At 42.4% G+C, this 23,415-nt stretch overlaps 1 protein-coding gene and 1 long non-coding RNA gene across 24 annotated transcripts in view; one reads left to right on the top strand and one right to left on the bottom strand.

Moving 5' to 3' along the window:
• Window positions 1-1,821: 1,821 nt before the first annotated feature.
• Window positions 1,822-23,415, top strand: part of LOC309549656 (thyroglobulin-like) — a 330,286-nt gene continuing 308,692 nt past the window's right edge. For 21 of the 23 annotated variants that reach the window (XM_082250054.1, XM_082250050.1, XM_082250060.1 and 18 more), the window contains exons 1-5: window positions 1,822-1,950; window positions 10,086-10,249; window positions 16,525-16,633; window positions 18,254-18,469; window positions 20,076-20,291. In XM_082250054.1, the coding sequence (XP_082106180.1) occupies window positions 1,905-1,950; window positions 10,086-10,249; window positions 16,525-16,633; window positions 18,254-18,469; window positions 20,076-20,291 (751 nt within the window). In that variant the 5' untranslated portion in view covers window positions 1,822-1,904. The remainder of the gene's footprint in view (window positions 1,951-10,085; window positions 10,250-16,524; window positions 16,634-18,253; window positions 18,470-20,075; window positions 20,292-23,415) is intronic. The other 2 variants (XM_082250044.1, XM_082250039.1) reach the window with 1 other exon arrangement.
• Window positions 18,335-23,415, bottom strand: part of LOC309549659 — a 43,676-nt gene continuing 38,595 nt past the window's right edge. Inside the window, exon 2 of the long non-coding RNA XR_014225028.1 lies at window positions 18,335-18,518. This is a non-coding gene — a long non-coding RNA (uncharacterized lncRNA). The remainder of the gene's footprint in view (window positions 18,519-23,415) is intronic.

Below are 23,415 nucleotides of genomic sequence, written 5' to 3'. Positions count from 1 at the left end.
TTTGATCTAACCATCCCATTGTAGCTCTGGCTGTATGTTTAGGGTCATTTTCCTACTGGAACGTGAACCTCTGCCCCAGTCTCAAGTCTTTATCAGAGTCCTAATTGTTTTTCTTCTAAGATTGACCTGTATTTGGCTCCATCCATCTTCCCATCAACTCTGACCAGCTTCCCTGTCCCTGCTGAAGAAAAGTATCCCCACAACATGATGCTGCCACCACCATGTTTTATGTGTTCAGGGTGATGTGCAGTGTTAGTATTTTCCGCTACACATAGCGTTTTGCTTTTAGGCCATAAAGTTACATTTTGGTCTCATCTGACCAGAGCACCTTCTTCCACGTTTGCTGTGTCCCCCACATGGCTTCTCGCAAACTGCAAGTGGAACTTGATTTGGCTTTCTTTAAACAATGGTTTTCTTCTTGCAATTCTTTCATAAAGACCAGATTTGTGGCATGCACAACTAATAGTTGCCCTGTGGACAGATTCTCCCTCCTGAGCTGTGGAGCTCTGCTGCTCCTCCAGAGTTACCATAGGCCTCTTAGCTGCTTCTCTGGTTAATGCTCTCCTTGCCCGGCCTGTCAGCTTAGGTGGATGGACATGTCTTATCCAGTTTGCAGCTGTGCCATACTCTTTCCATTTTGGATGATGGATTGAAGAGTACTCTGTGAAATGTTCAAAGCTTGGGATATTTTTTATAACCTAAGCCTACTTTAAACTTCTCTAAAACTTTATCCCTGACCTGTCTGGTGTGTTCCTTGGCCTTCATGATGCGGTTTGTTCACTAAGGCTGGCCATACAATATACAATTTTCTGTACAATTTTCTTGAAATTTACCTTTAACTATGTAGTACAAAGGCCTGCCTAATTGGATACAAGTGAAAGTGCTGTTTAGCTTTGACCTCATTATGTGGTGTGTGGTAAATCTAACAGAAAATTGTACAAGAAAATTGAACATGTATGGCCAGCCTAAGGTTCTCTAAGAAACCTCTGAGGGCTTCACAGAACAGCTGTATTTAAACTAAGATTAAATTACACACAGGTGGGCTCTATTTACTAATTAGGTGACTTCTAAAGGCAATTAGTTAAACTAGATTTTAGTTAGGGGTATCAGAGTATAAAAGGCTGAATACAAATGCATTCCACACTTTTCAGATATTTATTTGTAAAAATTTTTGAAAACCATTTATCATTTTTCTTTCACTTCACAATTATGTGCCACTTTGTGGTGTTCTATCACATAAAGTCCTAACAAAATACATTTACGGTTTTGCTTGTAACATGACAAAATGTTGAAAATTCCAAAGGGTATGAATACTTTTTCAAGGCGCTGTATATGAAAAATATTTTGTGTTTATTAACACTGATGTTTGCACAAGGGGTTTTTGTATTTATTTAATAATTTTTTATGTACAATATGTGAAATTTGATTCGCTATTTCTTCATGTGCACTGAGGAGTTGTTTACAGGGAATTTGTGGCTAGCACTGATTAACTTAATTTATTTTATTTATTTAGTCTATTGATATAAGACTTATTTTGTCACTGCAATTTCAATTATATATGTACGTAGATCAGCTCTTGTTGAATATTTGTCCTGGGTCAGCGATTCAGAAAGTAATGAACCCATTGAGTCAACATGATAGCCAAAAACAAACATTTTTCAAAATGAGATCTGCAAAAGCCCCTCTTTCTGTAAGCGCTGGTTCTGATGAACAATCTAAAACTACACATAGACTATTAAGCTGTTCTAGAGAAGTTTTTGTGTAAGGAAAACAGTGTCTATTTACAGATACTAATGGTCAAGGACAATGGGTGTGCACATTCACTCATCCTCTCATATAAGAGGGTTATTTGTGACAATATCTGAAAGTTGAAGTGCTATAGCTGGGCACAGGTGGCCCTGAGAATGATGGCTCCAACTTTCCAAACAGCCCTGTTTTTCACCATCATTGGTAAGTCCAGCTGTTATATTTACAGTATATGTGGGAATTTTAGCAATGTTCACATTGTATGTGCAGCTAAACACAAAGGTGCAATTAATACCCCATAGGTAGTTTTAGGAACAACTGTAATTCTAGTATATAGTGATGGGATAATAAATAGGCTAACTTTAAAACCCAGTTGTTTAATGATTGATATTGCCAATAATTATAATTAGCCATTAAGTTATTTAAAGTATATGTAAACCCAAAATCTATTTTTTCAGAATGTATGGTTTCATTTCCCATTGAATACAGCATAAAAATTTCTTATCTGGAAAACCTGACCGTAAAGCACTTCCTGTTGCTGACTGACAACACTAAAACTGCCCATACATGGATCAAAATGTGATCTATCCATAAGCATGCTGATTGTCCATTGATCGACTTAGGCACAACCAGCCTTTCATGTTTTTTACATGCGATTACTGCCGGTGGCTATAGGTACTACAAGTATCAATGTGTCCCCATGCCCCATTCCCCCTTGCCGCTGGCACAATATATGCTGGAGGCTTTCCCCCATCAACACTGACTGAGTTGGCCTATGCAAGGGAGGGCGCTGTGATGGAAAAAGTTCTTGGATCCCCCAGTTACTGAAGTGGACTGTAGCATCCCACTTGTATAGTGCTTAGAGCTATTGGGAATATATATTGGGCCTTTTGAGTCAAGGAGTTCCCCTTCTGAAGTTAAACTTTGTAATAGCGAGCTGTAGATATGGCCTGTGGCCTGGGTTGCTGAAATTTATAGAAAGCCCTTGCAGGATTCTGAGGCTGAAATAAGCAGTTGCAATTCTGACATATTCCAGGCACAGGGAGAAGACTGACCTTAATCTGCTACACATGGAGTGTAGACCACCCTACACACTGATATGAATTTTTTGCATGTGTTAGAGGTTCACAAGAGCAATAAAACAGTTTTTATACCAGCTCTCAGCCAAAATCTTTTTCATTGGGCAGGTTTAATTCCTTACAAATTACAATAACTGGACATTTATACCCCCAGTGGTGGGAATCTGTGAAAAAAATTGTAATTTTTCGAGACCTTGCTGTTTTCGATTAAAAATTGATATACTGTATGGCATAGTAAATTGAGCCACTTCTTTAATCAGTTTAGGCTTGCAGATATAGCGTTTTGCCAAAAGCTATCAGATTTCGATTTTTTTATTTTAAATTGTATGCAACGTTCCAAGATTCTCTGGGCTCTTTGTGTGAGTAGACAAATTAAAAAGGCATTTTAGAACCACTTGCAGAAGTGCAGACCACTAAGGACAGGTTTACATATTATAAAATCAAATATAATTGTGCACTACCCTTGAAAAAAAAAAAAAAATTAAATTTAATACAGGCTGCTGCTACCACCCAAATGTGTTACCCCATATATATGATAAACATATAAATAAATGTGGTAGTGCTGCTATGAAACAAATAAATTGGTAAAAAAAAGCAGTGTGACAAAAAACATACAATATGTACCATACATAAAATGATTGTGCCATATGAGGTAAATATCTAATAAGGTGCAGTAATAGTGCAGAGACTGCATCTTTAATTGAATCAAGTGCAAATAAGGCAAATAAATCCGAAGTGTAAGGCAATTAAAAAAAAGCAGTGTGACAAAAAACATACAATATGTACCATACATAAAATGATTGTGCCCGATCGTTCTCTTCGCTATCGGTTCATGTGGCTTGCCTTCAGGAAACGCACTTTTCCACTCATTCGACTCCCAAACACTTTGGTCACCAATACCCACAGGTCTACACTGCCTCTGCTCCCACGAAGCAACGGGGTGTGCTGATAGCATTTCACAGAACTACCCCATTTACTCTACAGAAGGAAATAAAAGACCCTGAGGGTCGCTACCTCATACTGCTAGGACGGCTCCTTGACTCGGATGTCACTATAGTTTCATACTATGCTCCTAATAAGAAACCCCAGGCCTTCCTTTCCCACCTATTGTCTGTCACGGATACCCACAAACGGGGTACCCTCTTGCTTTGTGGCGACTCCAATCAAGTACTCTATCCTCTGCAGGACAAATCTCCAGCTCCACTATCCGCTCAGCGCCTCTCTTTCCAACAACTCCTAACTCAACATTCCTTAGTGGATACGTGGCGTGAACACAACCCACGCCGACGACAGTACACGCACTATTCCCATCCACATAAGCTGTTTTCGCGAATTGACCACATCTTGATCCACATGGGCACATCTCCTCTCCTTTCCACCTCCACTATCATCCCCTGCGCCTGGTCTGATCATGATGCGGTCATCTCCTCCTTCTCTTCCTTGGTACCTAAACCCAACCTTCGCTCTTGGCAGATCAATGACGTTATGCTGGCTAACCCGACCCACCGTCTTGAATTGGAGCACGCAATTTCTGACTATCTGTCCACCAACACTCATCCGGACACGTCCCCACTCCTGTTGTGGGAAGCCCACAAACCAGTTATACGGGGGGTTTGCATTAGCTGAACCTCTCACCTCCGTAAGGAACGTCGCCTCTTACTACAAAACTTAGAAGCTGCCTTCTATAAGGCCTCCGCAGACTTCCAAGCCACCCCCTCGCCCTCCAGGAAACAAGCCCTCGATAAAGCTCGACTTGAGCTTGATCTTCTCCTTTCAGAATCGGCGGAACAAATACTCCGAAAGTCGAAACACACTTTATATATGAAAGCTAATAAACCTGACACCTTTCTTGCCTTGACGCTTCGCAAAGCCGATTATACTCCCAAACCTATACGCCTTAAGCAGGCTAAGGACACATACACCTGTAATCCCCTTAAAATTCTCCGCACCTTCCGTGATAAACTCTCCACGCTCTATAAGGACCCCTCCACATTTGACCGCACTCGCTTAGATGCCCTCCTGTCTTCTGTCCATCTCCCTGCACTGTCCGCTTCCCACAGGGAGAATCTTGATAAACCCATAACTGCTGAGGAACTCTTACAGGCAATTAAGACTTTGAAACCACGTAAGCGTCCGGGCCCTGACGGCTTTTCTGCTACATACTATAAACGCTTTGCCTCTGTTCTTATCCCCCCGTTGGTAGGGGCACTTAACTCCCTGCTGGACGGTCACTCCTTTCACACGGATTCGCTCATGGCTGCTATTTCCATGATTCCTAAACCCAATTCGGATGATACCTCCTGGTCCAATTATAGACCCATCTCTATACTCAACATTGACATCAAACTGCTTGCCAAGGTCCTGTCCTCTCGCCTCAATGTGGTCATAGGCACTTTGGTCCATGCTGACCAGACGGGTTTCATCCCATCCCGCCAGGCTGGCGATAATATTCGTCGGGCCACCCTGCTGGCACACATTGCCAGGAAACGCAGAATTCCCTCTTGCTTTCTCTCCCTAGACATTAGCAAGGCATTCGATTCTCTGTCTTGGCCATACCTCACCTCCATCCTTGATCGCTGGGGTTTTGGCTCCCACTTCCTGCAATGGGTGAATGCCCTCTACAAGAACCCTAGAGCGTACGTCTATTATTCAGGCTATAGGTCAGACCCTTTCCCCATTGAGCGCGGCACGAGACAGGGTTGTCCCCTTTCCCCCCTGCTATTTGCCTTGGCCATTGAGCCCCTTGCGATCCTCATACGATCCAATCCGAATATTCGTGGAATTGAACTGGGGGGTCACCACCATAAACTCTGCCTTTTTGCGGACGATGTCCTGCTTTTTCTTACTGCCCCTCTCACGTCTGCCCCTAATCTCCTTGATACCCTAACTAAATTTGGATCACTTTCGGGCCTTGTTGTCAACCCACGGAAATCTCTAGCCCTCAATGTATCCCTCTCAGCCGAAGACCTTAACCACCTCCGGTCTTCCCTCCCGTTCCCTTGGGCCAACTCCTACATCCCCTACTTGGGCGTCAAGTTCACAGCTGACCCTGTTGAGCTCTTTTCTGCTAATTACCCTCCCATGCTATCAACGCTTACTTCGCTTATGAACAAATGGTCCTCCCTACCTCTTTCCTGGATGGGGAGAATTACAGTCATCAAAATGTCGATCTTACCCAAGATCTTGTACCTGTTTCGGGTTCTCCCGATTGGGGTACCAGCTTACTTCTTACGCATTTTACAGAAACGGGCTTTGGAATACATTTGGGGTAACGCCAAACCCCGCTTACCCCGACCGACGCTGTATCGACCACGTATCCGAGGCGGGCTTGGGGTGCCACAGTTCTCCAAATACTACTATGCTGCACAGTTGGCTCAGCTCCCTAAGTATCATGCAACAAAAGAAGTCCCATTGTGGGTCTCCATAGAAGCAATGGACTGTGATCCTCTCTCTGTGGCTAACCTCCTCTGGCTCCCACCCTCACAACGGAGATGTGTTACCAATCCTATCACTAAGCACAGCCTAACCCTATGGGATAGACTTAAACGTCGTTTTCACCTTCAGTCCCCCCATAATCCCCTACTTTCTTTTCTCCGCAACCCCTCGTTCTACCCAGCCTGGTCCTCCCGGAATTCTTTCTCAGCGTGGACTAGGGTTGGCTTGATACGTGCTTACCAGTTCTTCACTCCCCGGGCTTTTCAAACATTCCCAGCCCTGCGTGAGGCCCACAACCTCCCTCCTGGCGAATTGTTTCGCTACTTGCAACTGAAACACTTCTTTAGCCAGAACGCACCGGCGCGCGATAGCTCCCATGCGTTCTCCACCTCTGAACGGGCTTGCAAAACAGACCCGCATAGGCGGGGGCTCATTTCTGATCTCTATGCCCAACTCCTGTCGGTTCAAGAGACTACCCCCCCGGCATATGCTTCCAAATGGGAAAGGGACCTACACCTCTCCTTGGAAGACTCTGACTGGATCCAAATTTGGCAAGCCACTAAATCGGCTTCCCCAAATATTGTAGCCTTGGAGACAAATTACAAAGTCCTTACCAGATGGTACTTGGTTCCAGCCAGAGTCTCCAAGTATGTGCCACAATACTCACCTCGTTGCTTTCGTGGTTGCGAGTCTCTAGGTACCCATGCACACATTTGGTGGGAATGCCCCACGGTCCGTACCTTTTGGTCCGAAGTGTATCGGGTTTTATCTACAATCTTCCACACACCCCTTACCCCCGATCCTGCTTCTGCGCTCCTGAACCGCAAGCCACCTGACCTCACACATCGCCAATTTAAACTTTTCCTGTATGTCACCACAGCTGCCAAACAGACCATAGCGAAGGCCTGGAAAACTTCCTCCCTTTGTTTCCTGACCATGAAAAATAGAGTCACTCAAGCTATGATCCATGCTAAAACTGAAGCTATCCTGCTGGATAAACTTATACCTTACGAAAAGCTCTGGAAACCATGGATTGACAACTGTCTTCCGATAGGCTTTGATGAATCTCTTGTACTAGCTTGACCTGTGGTTACCGACTCCCTGATGGCTTTGTCGATCTGAACCACATCAGTGGCCCGGGACTCCCTCCGGGCACCCTTCCTCTCCCGCATAACCCCCCCCACTGTTTTGCCCTTCCTCTCCCCCCCCCGTCCTCCTTGCCCCTCTTACTCCCTTCTTTTTCTCCCCCCCCCCCCCCTTGTTGCCTCGAGTTGGCCGCTACCTAATTTGTTTCCCTATTGTGGCTGGACCACAAACTTTTGCTGCACTACGGCCTCCCTTTTTGCCCTACCCCCAGCCGCCCCTGTGCACTGTGTTTATCCCTTGTACCTGTATTCCGGGCGCCCAGCTTGCCCCTTTCCTATTCCTTAACCTGATTGTTATGCTACTACTTGCTGTTCATGATGTCATTTTGTATTCATCTGTTATGCACCACTGTTACCTATTGGTATTGTTTTGTACTACATTCCTTCTGCCTTAATAAAAAACCGTTTGAACAGAAAAAAAAAAAAAAATGATTGTGCCATATGAGGTAAATATCTAATAAGGTGCAGTAATAGTGCAGAGACTGCATCTTTAATTGAATCAAGTGCAAATAAGGCAATTAAATCCGAAGTGTAAAAGACAAATAACCACTCCGAAAGTGCCAATGTGCATTAAATAAAGTCCAAAAAAGACTCTATGAAAGGTGCAGCCAGTGAATCATTCCGTCTATATCCACTTCTTGAGTAATGTGCTGCTATCACCAGGTGAAGTGTCTGCTCACCTCTACAATTAACCCACTAGGGGTCTACAGAAGTTTACAGGCAGATAGAATATTGCTGTCCGCTCAGTAGGTCACTCCACTGTACTTGGTGTTACTCCAAAAAGTCAGCACATATGAAAATAAAGAAGACAATCTTCAATGGTGCAGTATTGACACGTTCAGGAAGCATAAAAAACAGATCTCAACTTTAAATATTGAACTCACATTTAATAAATAAAAAACAGCTTTAACAATCACAATTCCAAGGAGGTCACATCAGCGTCAAACCTGCCCACCACCTCTACGTGTTACGCCATATCCATTGTGGCTTCAACTGGAACTCTTCTTCCTCCAGTTGAAGCCATGATGGATATGACGTAATGCGTAAAGGTACCAAACGGTGGGCAGGTTTGACATTTCTGATATGACCTCCTTGGAATTGTGATTGTTAAAGCTGGTTTTTATTTATTAAATGTGAGTTCAATATTTGAAGTTGGGAAAGAGTTGATTTACTAAAACTGTAGAGTCCAAAATCTGGTGAAGCTGTGCATGGTAGACAATCAGCTTCTAACGTTCAATTAAGCTTTAAAAATATAAACCAGATTTTGCACTCTCCTGTTTTAAAAAAATCACTGTGCTGCAAAGCATACATTTTCATGCACTGAGTTAGGCCCCTAACACACGACATGGACTTCAACCCGAGTCTGCTTGCTCAGAAGGGATCTGTATGCTGATCTCTGCTGAGCAGGCAGATGACCGGTCCGTGCCTGCTCCGGATATGCTGAGTGGACACAGACACAGCCCATTCTCCTCTATGAGCAATCAGATGTAAACAGACACCTGACAGTTTACACCCGACTGCCATCTGGTCCAATCTGGCAAAATGGAAGGGAACGGATCCCTATGGGTTAGATATAATGAGGAGAATGGGGGGTCCGATCGGGTCCACCTGAAAAACAGACAGGCCGACCAAATCGGACCGCCAGGGTGAAATGGGTCTTAGGCAGTCTGTTCAAATTGAATTCTTTAGAGCAGGGTTCTCCAAACTTTTCAGTATGAAAGCCACATCATATATTTTACAAATATGAATATGTGTGGGCTGAGAAAAAAATAGTTTTATATATTAAAAAATCAAATTTAAATGAGTAAATACGTTTTACTTTTAGCGTTTTTTTTTTTTTAAATCAACATTGTATGATTTAAAACAACAGAAAACACCTCATTAAAGCAAAGCAAAGAAATTCCAAAAATAACTTGAGCCCATTGGGGTCCCCCCCTCTAAATAGTCCCTGTTACATCAGAATCCCCATCAGAGTCGCCCCTTACATCCTTTCATTGGAGTCCCTATCACAGTCACAGTCCCCCCTTTCATTGAACTCCTCATCATAAACCCCTCTTACATCCAGGTCCCAATCAGAGTCCTCTCTTACATCAGAGGACCACATATTATCTTGCAGCATGCCAGATTAGGCCCATGGACTGTAATTTTAGGAACACTTTTTTTAAAAGCATGCTTCATTTTGTTTACAGTGCAGTCCACTGCAAAGCACATCATTATAGCACAGATGCATCCTTGTGCTGTGTTAGGCTGCTATTATAAATAAATGGCACTGCAGAGCTCCAATGTGTATGGACTGTGTTACTGCACATTATGCTGGTGAAAATGAGTTCTAAATCTTTGCTATTTCCTAGGAGAACTATAGGGATTAAGGTTAGCTAGAGTGCCTCTGGAGATGCCCTCTTTCTACATGCTTTTTTTTTTCATTTTCTACATACTATATGTTTTTGGAAATTTTATAAGGGTATGTGCTGTATGAAGCTTTTTAATTTACAGGTTCTAGAATTGAAGGTATTACCTTGACAAGGTAAAATAAGTAAAATAATAATTATTCAGTTTGATTGATGATGCTGTTTTCTTTTATGACCAAACTCACACTACATTGCTTTTCTCTTGGATACGTATACCACTACATATGCATATAATCATTATTTTCCATTTCTATATATTTACCATTATCTAGGCTTGAGCTTTGCAGCACCAAGTGCAAAACAAGTCCGATGGTGTGTGATATCAGATCTTGAACAGAAGAAGTGCAATGATCTAGTGGGATCCTGCAATGTCCCAAAGATTACCCTTGTATGTGTGCTGAGATCCTCCACTGAGAACTGTATGAAAGCTATAAAGGTAATATTTGTTGGTGATTTATACAGTCATAACACAACACAGTTTTGCCGCACTGGACAGTGAGGACACTCAGAGAGCTATAACTACAGTATTATACCAAGTATTTATACATAAAACAATATAAAAGGGCAGTGTACAAAGATCAATATCATATATCAGACAGTTAATTAGAAGTCAGATATCACTGATCTTTCTACGGTAGATGAAATTCTACATTTTATATTCAGTATGAATATTGTTCTCTGAACTGCTACTGTATAAACCTACATCCAGTAGCCTCATCATTTATATATACTATTTTTGAGCACAAAACTGCTCTATATGCACGGTCCAACTATGGAGTTGTACATTTCACCAACTTGGTATTTTGGTATTTCATCGTTCTGCCATTTAAATTAATTTAAAAAACAAACCCAGCTACAGCCAAATATGAATAAAGCTTCTGGCAGGTTTTTATTGATGCATATTTCTCAAATGGATTTTTATTACGTTCTTGTCCTCACTGGATAGATTTCCTTTTACTTCCTTTACTGGTGATAGTACTAAGAGAAACACAAAGAGGTGGGAAAGGTTTCCAGAGGGTAATTCCCTTTGCCCCTGACAGCAGAGCCCTAATTCCCTGCCAGTAACAACCATGCTGGCAAACAGTATTTCCCACCATCCTCATGCTCAGAAACAAGATAGGGTACACACATCTTTAACATGGAGAAGCTCTGATATATTTAAACACTCAAACCCTCCAGGCCTGAGGCCAGCTCCCCAAATAAGGAATGTAAGTAATGTTTTTACTGTAGCAGAAGAATAACGAACAGTTCTTTAACAACACAGCCTTCACCTCTTCTCTTTCAGTCCAGACATAATTCTGGACAATGCAAGTCCAACATTAAAGTGATCCTAAAGGTTAAATTATTTTTTTAAATAACAAACATGTTATATTTACCAGCTCTGTGCAGTGGTTTTGCAAAGAGCAGCCCCCCGATCCTCCTCTTCTCGGGTCCCCCGCCGTCGCTCCTGGTTTCTCCTCTTCTCCGAGTGACTCCCATAGCAGGCTGCTTGCTCTGGAGGCACTCATGCCTGCTCACTCCAAAGCCCCGCTCTGTGTGTCCATAAGACACACAGAACAAGATTTGGCGCCACCCCCCGCTATCTTCTCATTGGCTCACTGGCTATGATTGACAGTAGCGGGAGTCAATGGCTACCGCTGCTTTGTCTCGGCCAATGAGGAGGTAGAGACCCAGGGGAGCAGCTGCTCTCATGCACATCTTCAGATCAGGACCAGGCTCCGGTAAGTATTGGGGGGAGGGGGGGAAGGGGGAGCTGCATACTGAAGGTTTTTTAAAAAAAACCTTTGAACTTTACAACCACTATAACACTCATCCAACTCTTCTACAGTCCTCACCATAGGTCCCCTATAAGTTGGTTCTCTGCCCAGGCTGTTATGTGCCTACCCCAGGTGGTTCTATACTTAAAGAGGTTGTAAACCCATGAATGTTTTTTTTTTTTTTTTCTGTAACCTGAAAGAGAAACACATAATGAGCTAGTATGCATCGCATACTAGCTCATTATGAAATACGTACCTAATAACGAGCCCCCGCCGTGCCGCTCACTCACCTGTATGACGGGCGACATGTCCAGTCGCCCGTCTTCCGGGATCGTGGCATCCGGCCATCTGATTGGCCGGAGCCGCGGTGACGTCACTCCCACGCAGGCGCGCGGGAGCCGACGGTCACGGCACGGGGCTCTGAAGAAACGGCACCAGCGGCCGTTCCTTCAGAGCGCATGCGCCAGTGACGTCACTGGCTGCATGTAAGGTAAATATCTCCTAAACGGTACATGTTTAAGGCTGCAAGTTTAAAGGAGAAGTATATAAATATAGAATGCAGAGCCAATGGTTCAAATGGCAATTAAGTGAATAATATTCAGTGATAAATAATCAATCATAAATAATTAAATAGCAATTAAGTGTATAATATTTAGTGATAAATATTCAATCATAAATAGTGATATAAATGAATATAAATTATTATTTAAACAAGGGACAATCTATAGGTAGTGTCAAAAATCACGTGCAAAAACACAAAAAGTAAAAGTCCATAAAACCTATTATCATGGATTCCTAGACATGAATCCCTCTGTGCTGTGCCACTAAAATATTGTGCTGGTGCTCAGTCCACATACAGGTGACAGATGTGCTCCAATCTGTGCTCACACGCAGCTCACCCTATTGTTTGACTTATATATTCCAATGAGTCAAACTCGCTTATACATCTAATGGTATCAGATGAGATAAAGCAGCTTTCCTCTCCTTCCTCCTCTTATTCAGGGGTATTTATATATATACGGCTCAATGGCATAATGGGAATATACAAAAACAAAAAGGACACCCTTAAGTGCTCTCTGTACAAGTTTTATTTAAGCTTTACAATAAAATTTACACTCACGATCAAGACACTTTAGCAGTGCGGCTGAAATGGACTCCTCTCTTAACTTCCTAGAGACAGACCAGGATGTGGCTTCTGTGTGCAGGCTCTGCCCCCATACACATTACGTCAATACAAAGGCTTCGTCAGCTGAATTATTTATTTCTTAAAATCATTATTTAACACTGAATATTATTCACTTAACTGCTATTTGAACCATTGAAGCTGCATTCTATATTTATATAGTTTTTGTTTGTGTTTAGTGAAGACACTATATGTAAGCTGCCATCGGATTTGGTTTATTTTTTATATTTGATTGCGCTGATTTATTATTTATTAAAGGAGAAGTAAAGCCAAAGCTATTTTGGCTCTACTTCTCATGTAGGTCACAGGAGTTCAGTTAGTTCTGCACTCCTTTGACCAGTTTTCAGCCAACAGCGGGCTAAAGCCCACTTTCTTCTGACGTTGCGAAGTCCATCCAGGCTCTGAAAAAATCCCGCCCGTATAGTTGGGATCCACCCAGATGCCTAGAAGGGCACCTGGCTCAGCCTCTCAGTGAGCCACTGAGAACCTAAGCATGCACCTCTTTCCCCCTCCACAGCCCAGAGCTCTAGTGGGCGCTGGAGGTGCAGAGCAGAAAGCCAGTGACTGACAATCATGGCTCTCTACTCAGAGTGGAGGGAAGAACTGAGCAATCAGGGATGTTTAATCACTCAGTCCCCACTGCAGAGCCAGTGATGTTGCATCCATCTAGGTAAGTATAACTTTTTTTTTTTTTTAAGTCCATACTTCTCTTTTACCCACTTGGCTACTGCGCTATAGCTGATATATGGCTACAGCGTGCCTCTCTAGTTCTGGGAGGATGTCCCTGGGCATCCTGGGTGTCCTCCCAAGAACGTGCTTCCTGCATGGCCCCTGGGGCATGCATTGGGAAGTGTCTGTGATCGCTGTGTCCCTTGGAGACAGCGAGTGAGGAAAGGAGAACTGATCTGACAGGGCACAGTGAATACAGCATTTACACTGATAAGCAGGGCAATGATCATCATTGCCCTGATTATCAGTACAGCCTCATCAGTGTTGCCCATCAGTGCCACCCATTAGTGCCCACTAGTGCCGCCTATCACTGTCGCCTTGTCAGTGCCTCCTCATCAGTGCCCATCAGTCTAGGTTATTAGTGCTGCCTCATCGGTCTCCATCAGTGCCGCTTCATCAGTCCCCCTCAGTGCCCATCAGTGCAGCCTCCTCAATGCCCATCAGCAAAGAATCACCATTGCACATCAGTTAAGAAGAAAAATTACTTATTTGCAAAATGTTATAACAAAAACTAAGAAAAATATTGTTTTTAACATTATTTGGTATTTTTTCATTTTTTTTTTTTTAGCAAAAATAAAAATCCCATTGATGGGTAAATAAGACCAAAAGAAAGCTCTATCTGTGTAAAACACGATGATAAAAATTTAATTTCGGTACAGTGTTTTTCAAAGTGTGACAGCACTGAAAGCTAAAAATTGTCCAGGGCATGAAGGGGGTGAAAGTTCCCAGTATTGAGGTGGTTAACCCCTTCACGCTGCCGGAATGCAAAAATGTGGCCTTGGCTTCAGGGGGTTGTACCGGGGTGATTCCTGCAGCTAGAGGCATCACCCCAGTACCGTTGTTTAGAGCTGACAATCGACTTTCTTGTAATAACAATCGATGCGGCTGAGCAGCTGCTCAGTTGTCATTACAAGGAGCAGGAGGGGACATCCCTCCCCCCGCCTCCTTCCGTGGCTCCCCTGTCCCACCGGGAGACCCGCGCGACCACCCGGCATGTCATGACATCACTTCCAAATACTGGAGCCTCTAAAGGCGCCAGATTAAAAAAAAAAAATGACGGCATTCAAAACAGCCAAACTTGGCGTTTTGAATGCTTTTAAGTGCAGAAGAGGGATTTGGGGTCTTTTAGACCCCCGATCCCTTCATAAAGAGTACCTGTCATTGCCTATTACTGTCACAAGGGATGTTTACATTCCTTGTGACAGCAATAAAAGTGAGCAAAAAAAATAATTTTAAAGGGACAATGTAAAAAAATAAAATAAATAAAATAAGTCACCACCGCATATGTAAACAGTGTTCAAACCACACATGTGAGGTATCACCGCGATCCTTAGAGTGAGAGCAATAATTCTAGCACAAGACCTAACTCTAAACAGGTAACCGTTAAATTTTTTTAAAGCGTCGCCTATGGAGACTTTTAAGTACCGTAGTTTGTCGCCATTCCACGAGTGTGCATAATTTTAACTTTACTATTTTTATTTTTTAATTTCTGAAAGTGTATTTCTTCCCAAAAAATTTCAGTTTAAAAGACTGCTGCACAAATTTTATTCTCTAGGGTCTCTGCTAAAAAAAAATATATATATACAGTATATATATATATAATGTTTGTGGGTTCTAAGTAATTTTCTAGCACAAAAATACTTATATTAACTTGTAAGCAACACATGTCAGAAAAAGGCTTAGGCTCCAAGGGGTTAAATATTAGTATACTCGGAGTAGCCTTTTCCTACCACCCTCTGCATTAGGCTTTTCTCCACATGCTTCCTGCATGCCCCCTGGGGCATGAATTTGGATGTGTCTGTGATTGCTGTGTGCCTTGGAGACAGCGAGTGAGGAAAGGAGAACCGATCTGACATGGCGCAGTGAATACAGCATTTACACTGATCATCAGTGCCCTGATTAACAGTACAGCCCCATCAGTGCTGCCTATTTGTGCCACATACCATTGCCCACCATCAGTGCCCATCACTGCCGTCTATTAATGTCGCCTATCAGTGCCTCCTTATCAGTGCCTACTCATTAGTGCCCATCAGTCCAGGTTATAAGTGCCACCTCATCAGTGCCCATTAGTGCAGTCTCATCAGTGCCCATCAGTGCAGCCTCACCATCACACATCAGTGAAGAAGAAAAAATACTTATTGGCAAAATTTAATAACAGAAACTATGAAAAAACAATTTTCTAAATTTTTGGTATTTTTTTCATTTATTAAGCAAAAAATAAAAATCCCAGTGATGGATAAATACCATCAAAAGAAAGCTTTATCTGTGTAAAAAGAGAAAAAAATGATTAAAATGTAATTTTGGTACAGTGTAGCATGACATTCAAAGCATGTCATTAAAAGTGTGCCAGCACTGAAAGCTAAAAATTGACCATGGCAGAAAGGGGTGAAAGTGCCTAGTATTGAGGTGGTTAAATATCAGTATACTCGGAGTAGCCTTTTCCTACCACCCTCTGCAACAAACTTTTCTGAATCAAGATTATAAAAGATAGACTAGCCCTACCCACTATGTCCATCCAGGGGAGGGGTTTACCTAAAGGATACTAACCCCTGCCTACATCCAAATATATTATGCTGGTGTCATAGTGATAAAAAGTAAGAGAACTTTTCCATAAATAGACATCATTTAACTGCTCCCCTCTCTATAAAATGGGTTGTATCCTCAAAAAAAAAAAAAACCTGCAGGACAAAGGCATAATGAGCTAGTATGCATCGCATACTAGCTCATTATAAAATACTTACCTTAGAACGAAGCCCCGACACGGCCGCCCGGACACCGCTGAGGCAGCTGACATCTTCCCTCGGCGTCTCTTCCGGGTTCGGCGGCTCCGGCGTTGTGAGTGGTAGGAGCCGCTTTAGTTGAGACTCCAGACTGTTTTATAACTTATGAAGCCAATACTATTTTATATTATTTTGCATTTAAATATTTTCAGCTACCTTTATAATGGGCACCATATGGTAGCTGTTTTTATTTTGCTAAATGTTAAACTACAAAATATCACTGCCAGTAAAAAAAAAGTATTTATTAACAAATATATTTCAGGATGGACAAGCAGATGCTATGTTCTTAGATAGTAGAGATGTCAACAAAGCTTCAATGGATCCTTATAACCTGAAGTCAATTATTGAAGAACCGAACAGTTCCCAAATAGGTAAGTCTTGAGCATAGAATTTATGATACAGACCACATTACCATGTAGTCACAAAAAAAAAATGAACTAAGTAGACAACATCTAAAACAGCTAAAATAAACAAGTATTTGTCAAGGTTGTTTTCAATTAGTTCACGTCTAGAAGAGAACAATATACAAATGCAGCACTCAAGGCACCAAGGCACTGCAAGAAAGGTTGCTCCCTAGATCAAAAAGACATATACAGTCTTATACAGTCTTTAATTGACAGAAGAACTGAACACAAGCTCTCAACCCTATTAACAGGGAGGCTGTCCCATCTGTCAGGAAAGGTGGAGATGCCAGGAGGAATGAATTTAGGTTCAGTCCAAACCTAGAAGTTCGATGTTATTGCTTGAATTGTTGGCAGGAGATCCCAATGACATTGAATTAATATAGTCATGCACCGATCTTGGGTCAGAGAATTTTTTAAAGCCCCCCCACCTACAACCTCCTGGAACACATCACATGTCCCAGAAGGCTGCGGGGCCAGTCTGAATGTGCAGCACATCTCACACGTGCAGTGTGGAGCTAACTGTGAAAGAGCAGGAAGTCACAACCAGCTTCCCACAGTCAAGATGGTCGCACTGGTGATCCAGCTCTAGTGATAACAGGGCTGTACTACAGTATTTGTAGCTGATGACCTACATTTTTAAACAATGTCTGAAGTTCATCCTTAAAATAGAAGTAAATCCACACAAAAGAATACTCAGTTTATTAAAATTCTGAGTAAAACTGGATTACTTTTTTTTTTTTTTCTCTCCCAAACTGTGTACATTCTGTAGACTTTTTCCTCAAGAGTACGTGTGTAGGTGATGTGCAGCAGCAATAATTCACACAGTCAGGTACAATGGAAAACTTGTATTGAATTAGCACAGCAGCAGTTCACAACAAACCAGATGGGAATGCTGCCAAATTGGGTACACTCATGGTTTCCAGTAATGTGAAAAGAGCAGGTATCAGCCCAATTGTGGCCTGGTCATCTTGTGTCCCAAGCGGGAAGATGTCCAAGGGGTAGTGACCCTATGCTTTCCCTCCTCATCAGGAACTTCTCCCTTTCAGTTAATACTGTCCAAATCAGGCGGGGTACCTGTCCCTACTCTACCAACTCGCAAAATGCGTGCCAAACCTGGGAGCCAGGGCCTTAAATAAGCTATGTCTGATCCAAGATGAATGCTAGAGTCACATATGGCAGCAAAATCCGATAGGATAGCTACCCCCATGACCCAGGAAACCATAAAGGAACCTTGTTCCTTTTGACTTCCTTTCCAACAACAGTACCACTGCAGAAGAGAAAGTAGAATATACCATGCTGCATGCAGGAGAAGGTGACAATGCTACCGCTGAACTGAGCAAATAATATCCTAGGAAAGGTAACACCTCATTGTAAGATTTAATTGAAATCAGTGCAAATAAAAAAAAGGATGAACTTTTTAACATTACAGAGCCATATGCAACATATTTGATGTAGGTGGTTGGGTTTAGATACACATTTCCACAGCATTAAAGCAGTATCCTTATTACATTGCTACTGTTTGGGGGCATTTAAATACTTATGAGTGTGTTCTCTTAAATCTCTGTATTTTCCTGTGTATGTTGACAGACTTGCCAAAATGCTTGAAGGAACGTCAGGTAGCTCTGGGAGGAGACAAGAAAGTGATAGGTCGTTTTGTTCCTCAGTGTGATGAAAAGGGCAGTTACCAACCAAAGCAGTGCCATGGCAGCACGGGGTACTGCTGGTGTGTTAACGCAATTGGTGAAGAGATTGCTGGCACAAAAACTCCACCTGGACAAACACCAGCTACATGTAAAAAAGATGGTAAGACTCACTTCTACAACTTCTCTGCATATCCCTGTCATAAATATACCTATTTACATCATCATATTGATTAACTTCGGAGAGTTCTTTGGTGAGTGTGTTCTTAGAAAAGCAAAATATGGCCTTATAGGCAATATAGGAATTGTACTTCCTTCTTCCATAACCCAAGTTTTTGTGCAGACACCCACCTACCCCTGTGGTAAATCTAGCCTTAGATTTACAAGATAAAAACAATAGTCACATTAAGCACACCAGGTAAAAGGAAAAATGTCCTGTCACTCAGGTGTACCAGATGGCTGGAAAGCTCCTTATAAATGTTCTTGTTGAAAAAAAGTTGTAGAACTGTTGTAGTTGTACCTGCAAAACACTCCTCTGTAAAAGAGAGATTGAAGGCTAAGTTCACCTTTTGGAGCATGTTACATGTTCCACCTGCATTTGTGTAATATGTTCCAGCTCCTGCCACCTGAGTGTGACAGTGGGCAGGTGATCTTCTCCCTACACCTGCCGTTACAATTCAAAAACAGCACGGCCATGTGGGGCTCCACCCACACAGGCCACATCATTCATTTGCAGTTTCCTGCAACTACTATGATCCACCATGGCTGATGGCTTATCCTTCTGAATGGACTTCATTCCCAAGCCCTGAAGCTTGTATACAGTTAGCCTATACTGGAGGTACAGGATGAAAGCTGCAGGGCCTGTCCGCAGAAGATTGACATTGCACCCCTGATCCACTGTTCATGGGTGCAATGCAATAACAAATAAACTTTTTTTTGCATAAATTTGTGCATGTATTATTTTTTCTTAAAAGGTGAACATCCTTTAAAGAGACAGTTTGCCCACTCAACTTGGTCTTAGAGGAACAGGCTCAATCAACAAAAAGACATGCCCCCAGACAACATTGTCAACTTAAATTACATTTTTTAAAATAGAGTACCCTCCAGATGAAGCCACGTGGGATGTGGTGTAACGCGTAGAGGTACCAAGTGGTGGGAAGGTCTTTAAGTTATACACGTGATAACTGCAGGAATCGATTTTATACATGCTTTTTTTACTTTTAATAAATGTAAATGTAATGTATGAAGCTGGGGTATTGTGACTTATTGAAACTATTAACCCGGGTACTGCACTATTGGATATTATTCCTTTTTCCTTATGGTATGGAGCATATGCAAGTAGTGTGGAGTCACATAGAAATAGGACGCCAGAGATTATTTTCATATCTGCTGTGTTGACCCTTGTGGGTCTACAATGGAGGTGAGCAGGCACTGCACCTGGTGATTTGAGCACACGAGTGATGGAGAGGATATATGACAAGTCATTTTTAGATGCACTTTAATTGATTAGAGACGTTGGAATTTTTTTGCATTCTTTGCACATACGGAGTGGTTCATTTTGGATTGCACATCAAGCTATTTAAAGCGTTTTTTTCACCAAACTTTTTAAATTGTATTTCCACCTTATTGTTATACTTGTATTTGTGTGTTATTATTTATTAATAGTAGCGCTATCACATATTTACAGGTTTGATTATTACACTGTTACTGTTTCTGGACATATGAGTGTGTTCTCTGTAATCTCTAATGTTTCCTGTATATGTTGGCAGACTTGTCAAAATGCTTGAAGGAACGGCAGGTAACTCTTGGAGGAGACGAGATAGTGATAGGTCGTTTTGTTCCTCAGTGTGATGAAAAGGGCAATTACCAACCACAGCAGTGCCATGGCAGCACGGGGTACTGCTGGTGTGTTAATGCCATTGGTGAAGAGCTTTCTGGCACAAAAACTCCACCTGGACAAACACCAGCTACATGTGAACAACAAGGTAAGACTCAGTTCTACAACTTCTCTGCTTATCTTTGGCATAAAAATAATTTATATCATCATTTGGATTGACTCTGGAGAGGTATTTGATGAATGTGGGCTTAGATGAAATTGTCTTGCAAGCAAGATTGGAACTATACTTCCTTCTTTCAAAGTCCAAGTTATTGTGCTACCATCCACCTACACCTGTGGTCACTCTAGCCTTAAAATCACAAGATCAGGACACATAGTCATATTGGGCACATCAACTGAAAGAAAAAAGGTCCCGTCATTCAGGTGTGTTTGAGGGCTGTAAAGCCCCTTATAAATATTCTTGTTGAAAAAAAGGTTGTTGACCTAGGATGGACCTGCAAAAGACTAATTTGAAAAGGAAAAATTAAAGAGAAAGGTTGCCCCCTCAGCTTGGTTTTAGGTGCACAGGCCCAGTCAACAAATATATATAGCCATATTTACTTAATATACAAGCTCTGCTTCCTGATTGTGCCTTTAGGATACTTTTATATTACTGATGAAATGGTCTATCTGATTGAAGACAGTCTTCAGTTTCCAGTTACATAAAACACACACAATACTATAGACAGCCCTCAATCATGTGACCTTTGCTTTAGGTAACATGTTTAGTCCGAACTTCTGTTCAGACTGAAGACTGAGCTCATCCCTACTGACCACCTCCCCTGGTATGTGGATACTCCTCTAAATTATTGAGTTCAAGTGTATCCAGTGAAGGGTTTTGTTCATGTATGTATAACATACTTGCCGACCGCCCGCTGGCTTTTTACTGCGGCAGGGTGGCTCGGCTGTGTCCAGTCACGTAGTACTACGTGACTGGAGTGCATGTGTTTAGACACAGCGGGAGGCATGTCACGGGAGGATGTAAAAGAAGAAAAGCGCCACTCTAAGTGCAGTAGACTCGGTACTTTATTAAACATATACCATCATGGGTACTCACAAGATTAAAAATGTAAAAGCATGGTGAATTCCTCAAAGGATCGGTGGGTCCAATGCCTCGGCGAGGGGGGACTGTTGTACTCCGAACGAATCCGTGTCTGACTACAGGAGTCAGCGATATGGGGACCTAGGGGACACCAGCAGCGCCTCCGGCGGCGGACTTCCGGGTTGGGCGTGGAGCGTAGGGGGTGATGACGTAGGCGACGCGTTGTCGGAGCATGCGCTCCTTCCTCAGGCCTCTGAAACCGCCATCTTAGAGAGGGGCATTATATAGGGGAGGAACAGTCTGCTGCTCCCCTATATAATGCCCCTCTCTAAGATGGCGCTTTGAGTCCGGTTGCGCCAGTCCTTTCATGTTTGTTTATGTCACGGGAGGAGAGGCGGTGATCACCACTTTCCTCCCTTAAACGTCCGGGAAACGGAGAGAAGACCTGCCTGCTTATGTAAACAAAGCAGGCGGATCTTCTCACAGACCGGCAGGGACAGATCAGCAGTTTCAGCTAAGCTGAAGCTGCGATCTGTCTGTGCCTGTCACAGAACCCCCTCCCCCCCCCCCATACACACACACACACACACACACACAGTCAGTAAGCACAGAGGCATACATTTAACCCTTTTCCTGCCAGTGTCCTTTATACAGTAACAATGCATATTATTTAGCACTGATTACTGTATTAGTGTCACTGGTCACCAAAAAGTGTCAAAAATGTCAGTTAGGGGTCCGATCTGTCCGCCGCAATGTCGCAGTCCCGCTGAAAATCGCAGATTGCCACCATTACTAATAAAAAATAAATAAATAAATAAAAAGTCCAAAAATATATCCCGTAGTTTGTAAACACTCTAACTTTAGCGCAAACCAATTAAAATATGCTTTTTGGGATTTTTTTTAACAAAAATATGTAGCAGAATACAAATTGGCCTAAACTGATAAAAAAAATATATTTTTTAAATGTTTTTATTGGGAATGTTTTATAGCAGAAAGTAAAAAATATGGCATTTTTTTCACAATTGTCGCTTTTTTTTGTTTATAGCGCAAAATCTAAAAACCACAGAGTTGATCAAATACCACCAAAAGAAAGCTCTATTTATGGGAAAAAAAGGACCTTAATTTTATTTGGGTAAAGCATCGCACGATCGTGCAATTGTCCGTTAAAATAATGCAGTGCTGAATAGCATAAAATGGGCTGGTCATTAAGGGGGCAAATCCTTCCGGGGCTGAAGTGGTTAAACACAAAACAGACGTTTTTCAATTAAATGTAGCAAAGACGAAACTTAATGTCGTTTCAACCGGTAAAGGTTTTTTACCTTTTATGCATTCTATGCATGAAGGTAAAAAACCTTGAGTGTGGAGTTCCCCCTTCAGTCCTTCTTTATAGTTGCTTGAGGCCCATCTCTATCCAGTGATGTGCTCAAGAGGTCTCTCCCTCCTCATTGGCTGAAACACTGCAGCAGGATCTGTTGGCTGCCACTGCTGTCAATCACAGCCAGTAAAGAGGGAGCGAGCCATGCTCTGCGTGTCTTATAGACACATAGAGGCGGCTTGGGAGTGAGCATGCACGAGTGCTCCCACAGCCAGTAGCTTGCTATGTGGCACCCAACAGGGAGAGGAGGGCCAGGAGTGCCAGCGGGGGACCTGAGAAGAGGAGAATCGGGGCTGCTCTGTGCAAAAACCATTGCACAGAGCAGGCAAGTATACCATGTTTGTTTCTTGTTTTTTTATCTGAACCTTTAATAACACTTTAACTCAGAGATGAGCAATTTTTTTTCTTCATCTCTAGTTGTGCCAAACTGATAAAACTGTATTCATTTTCTTTTGGATGTATTGTAAAAAATATATCTTCAAATGTACTAAATATAGACCGTTACACCCCACTGTGACGGACGTGTGATCCAGATCCCTGCCCTTCTCACTAACACATGGCAAAGGACCGGCCAATCTCACAATCTCAATCTCGTAGGGAAAAATTACAACAGCTGCAGTTATTACAAAAAATTGACCTGAAGTGATTCAAAGTCTTTCAAAATATGACCACAAGGACCTCTCACAAGCCCTGACCTTTTTGCTAAACTATCAGATGCAAAAGCTTCAGTGGATGGTATAGGCTTTGGCTTTTGACAGTTGAGTGGTAGGGAATGGGGTTTAGAACTGGCAATAGATAATCCCAACTTGAAGAAAA

Source organism: Pelophylax lessonae (genome assembly GCF_965119305.1).
Source record: "Pelophylax lessonae genome assembly, chromosome: 3".
Classification (NCBI taxonomy): domain Eukaryota; kingdom Metazoa; phylum Chordata; class Amphibia; order Anura; family Ranidae; genus Pelophylax; species Pelophylax lessonae.
Note: the sequence above shows the minus strand (reverse complement) of the source record. Positions and strands in the feature narration are given on the sequence as shown.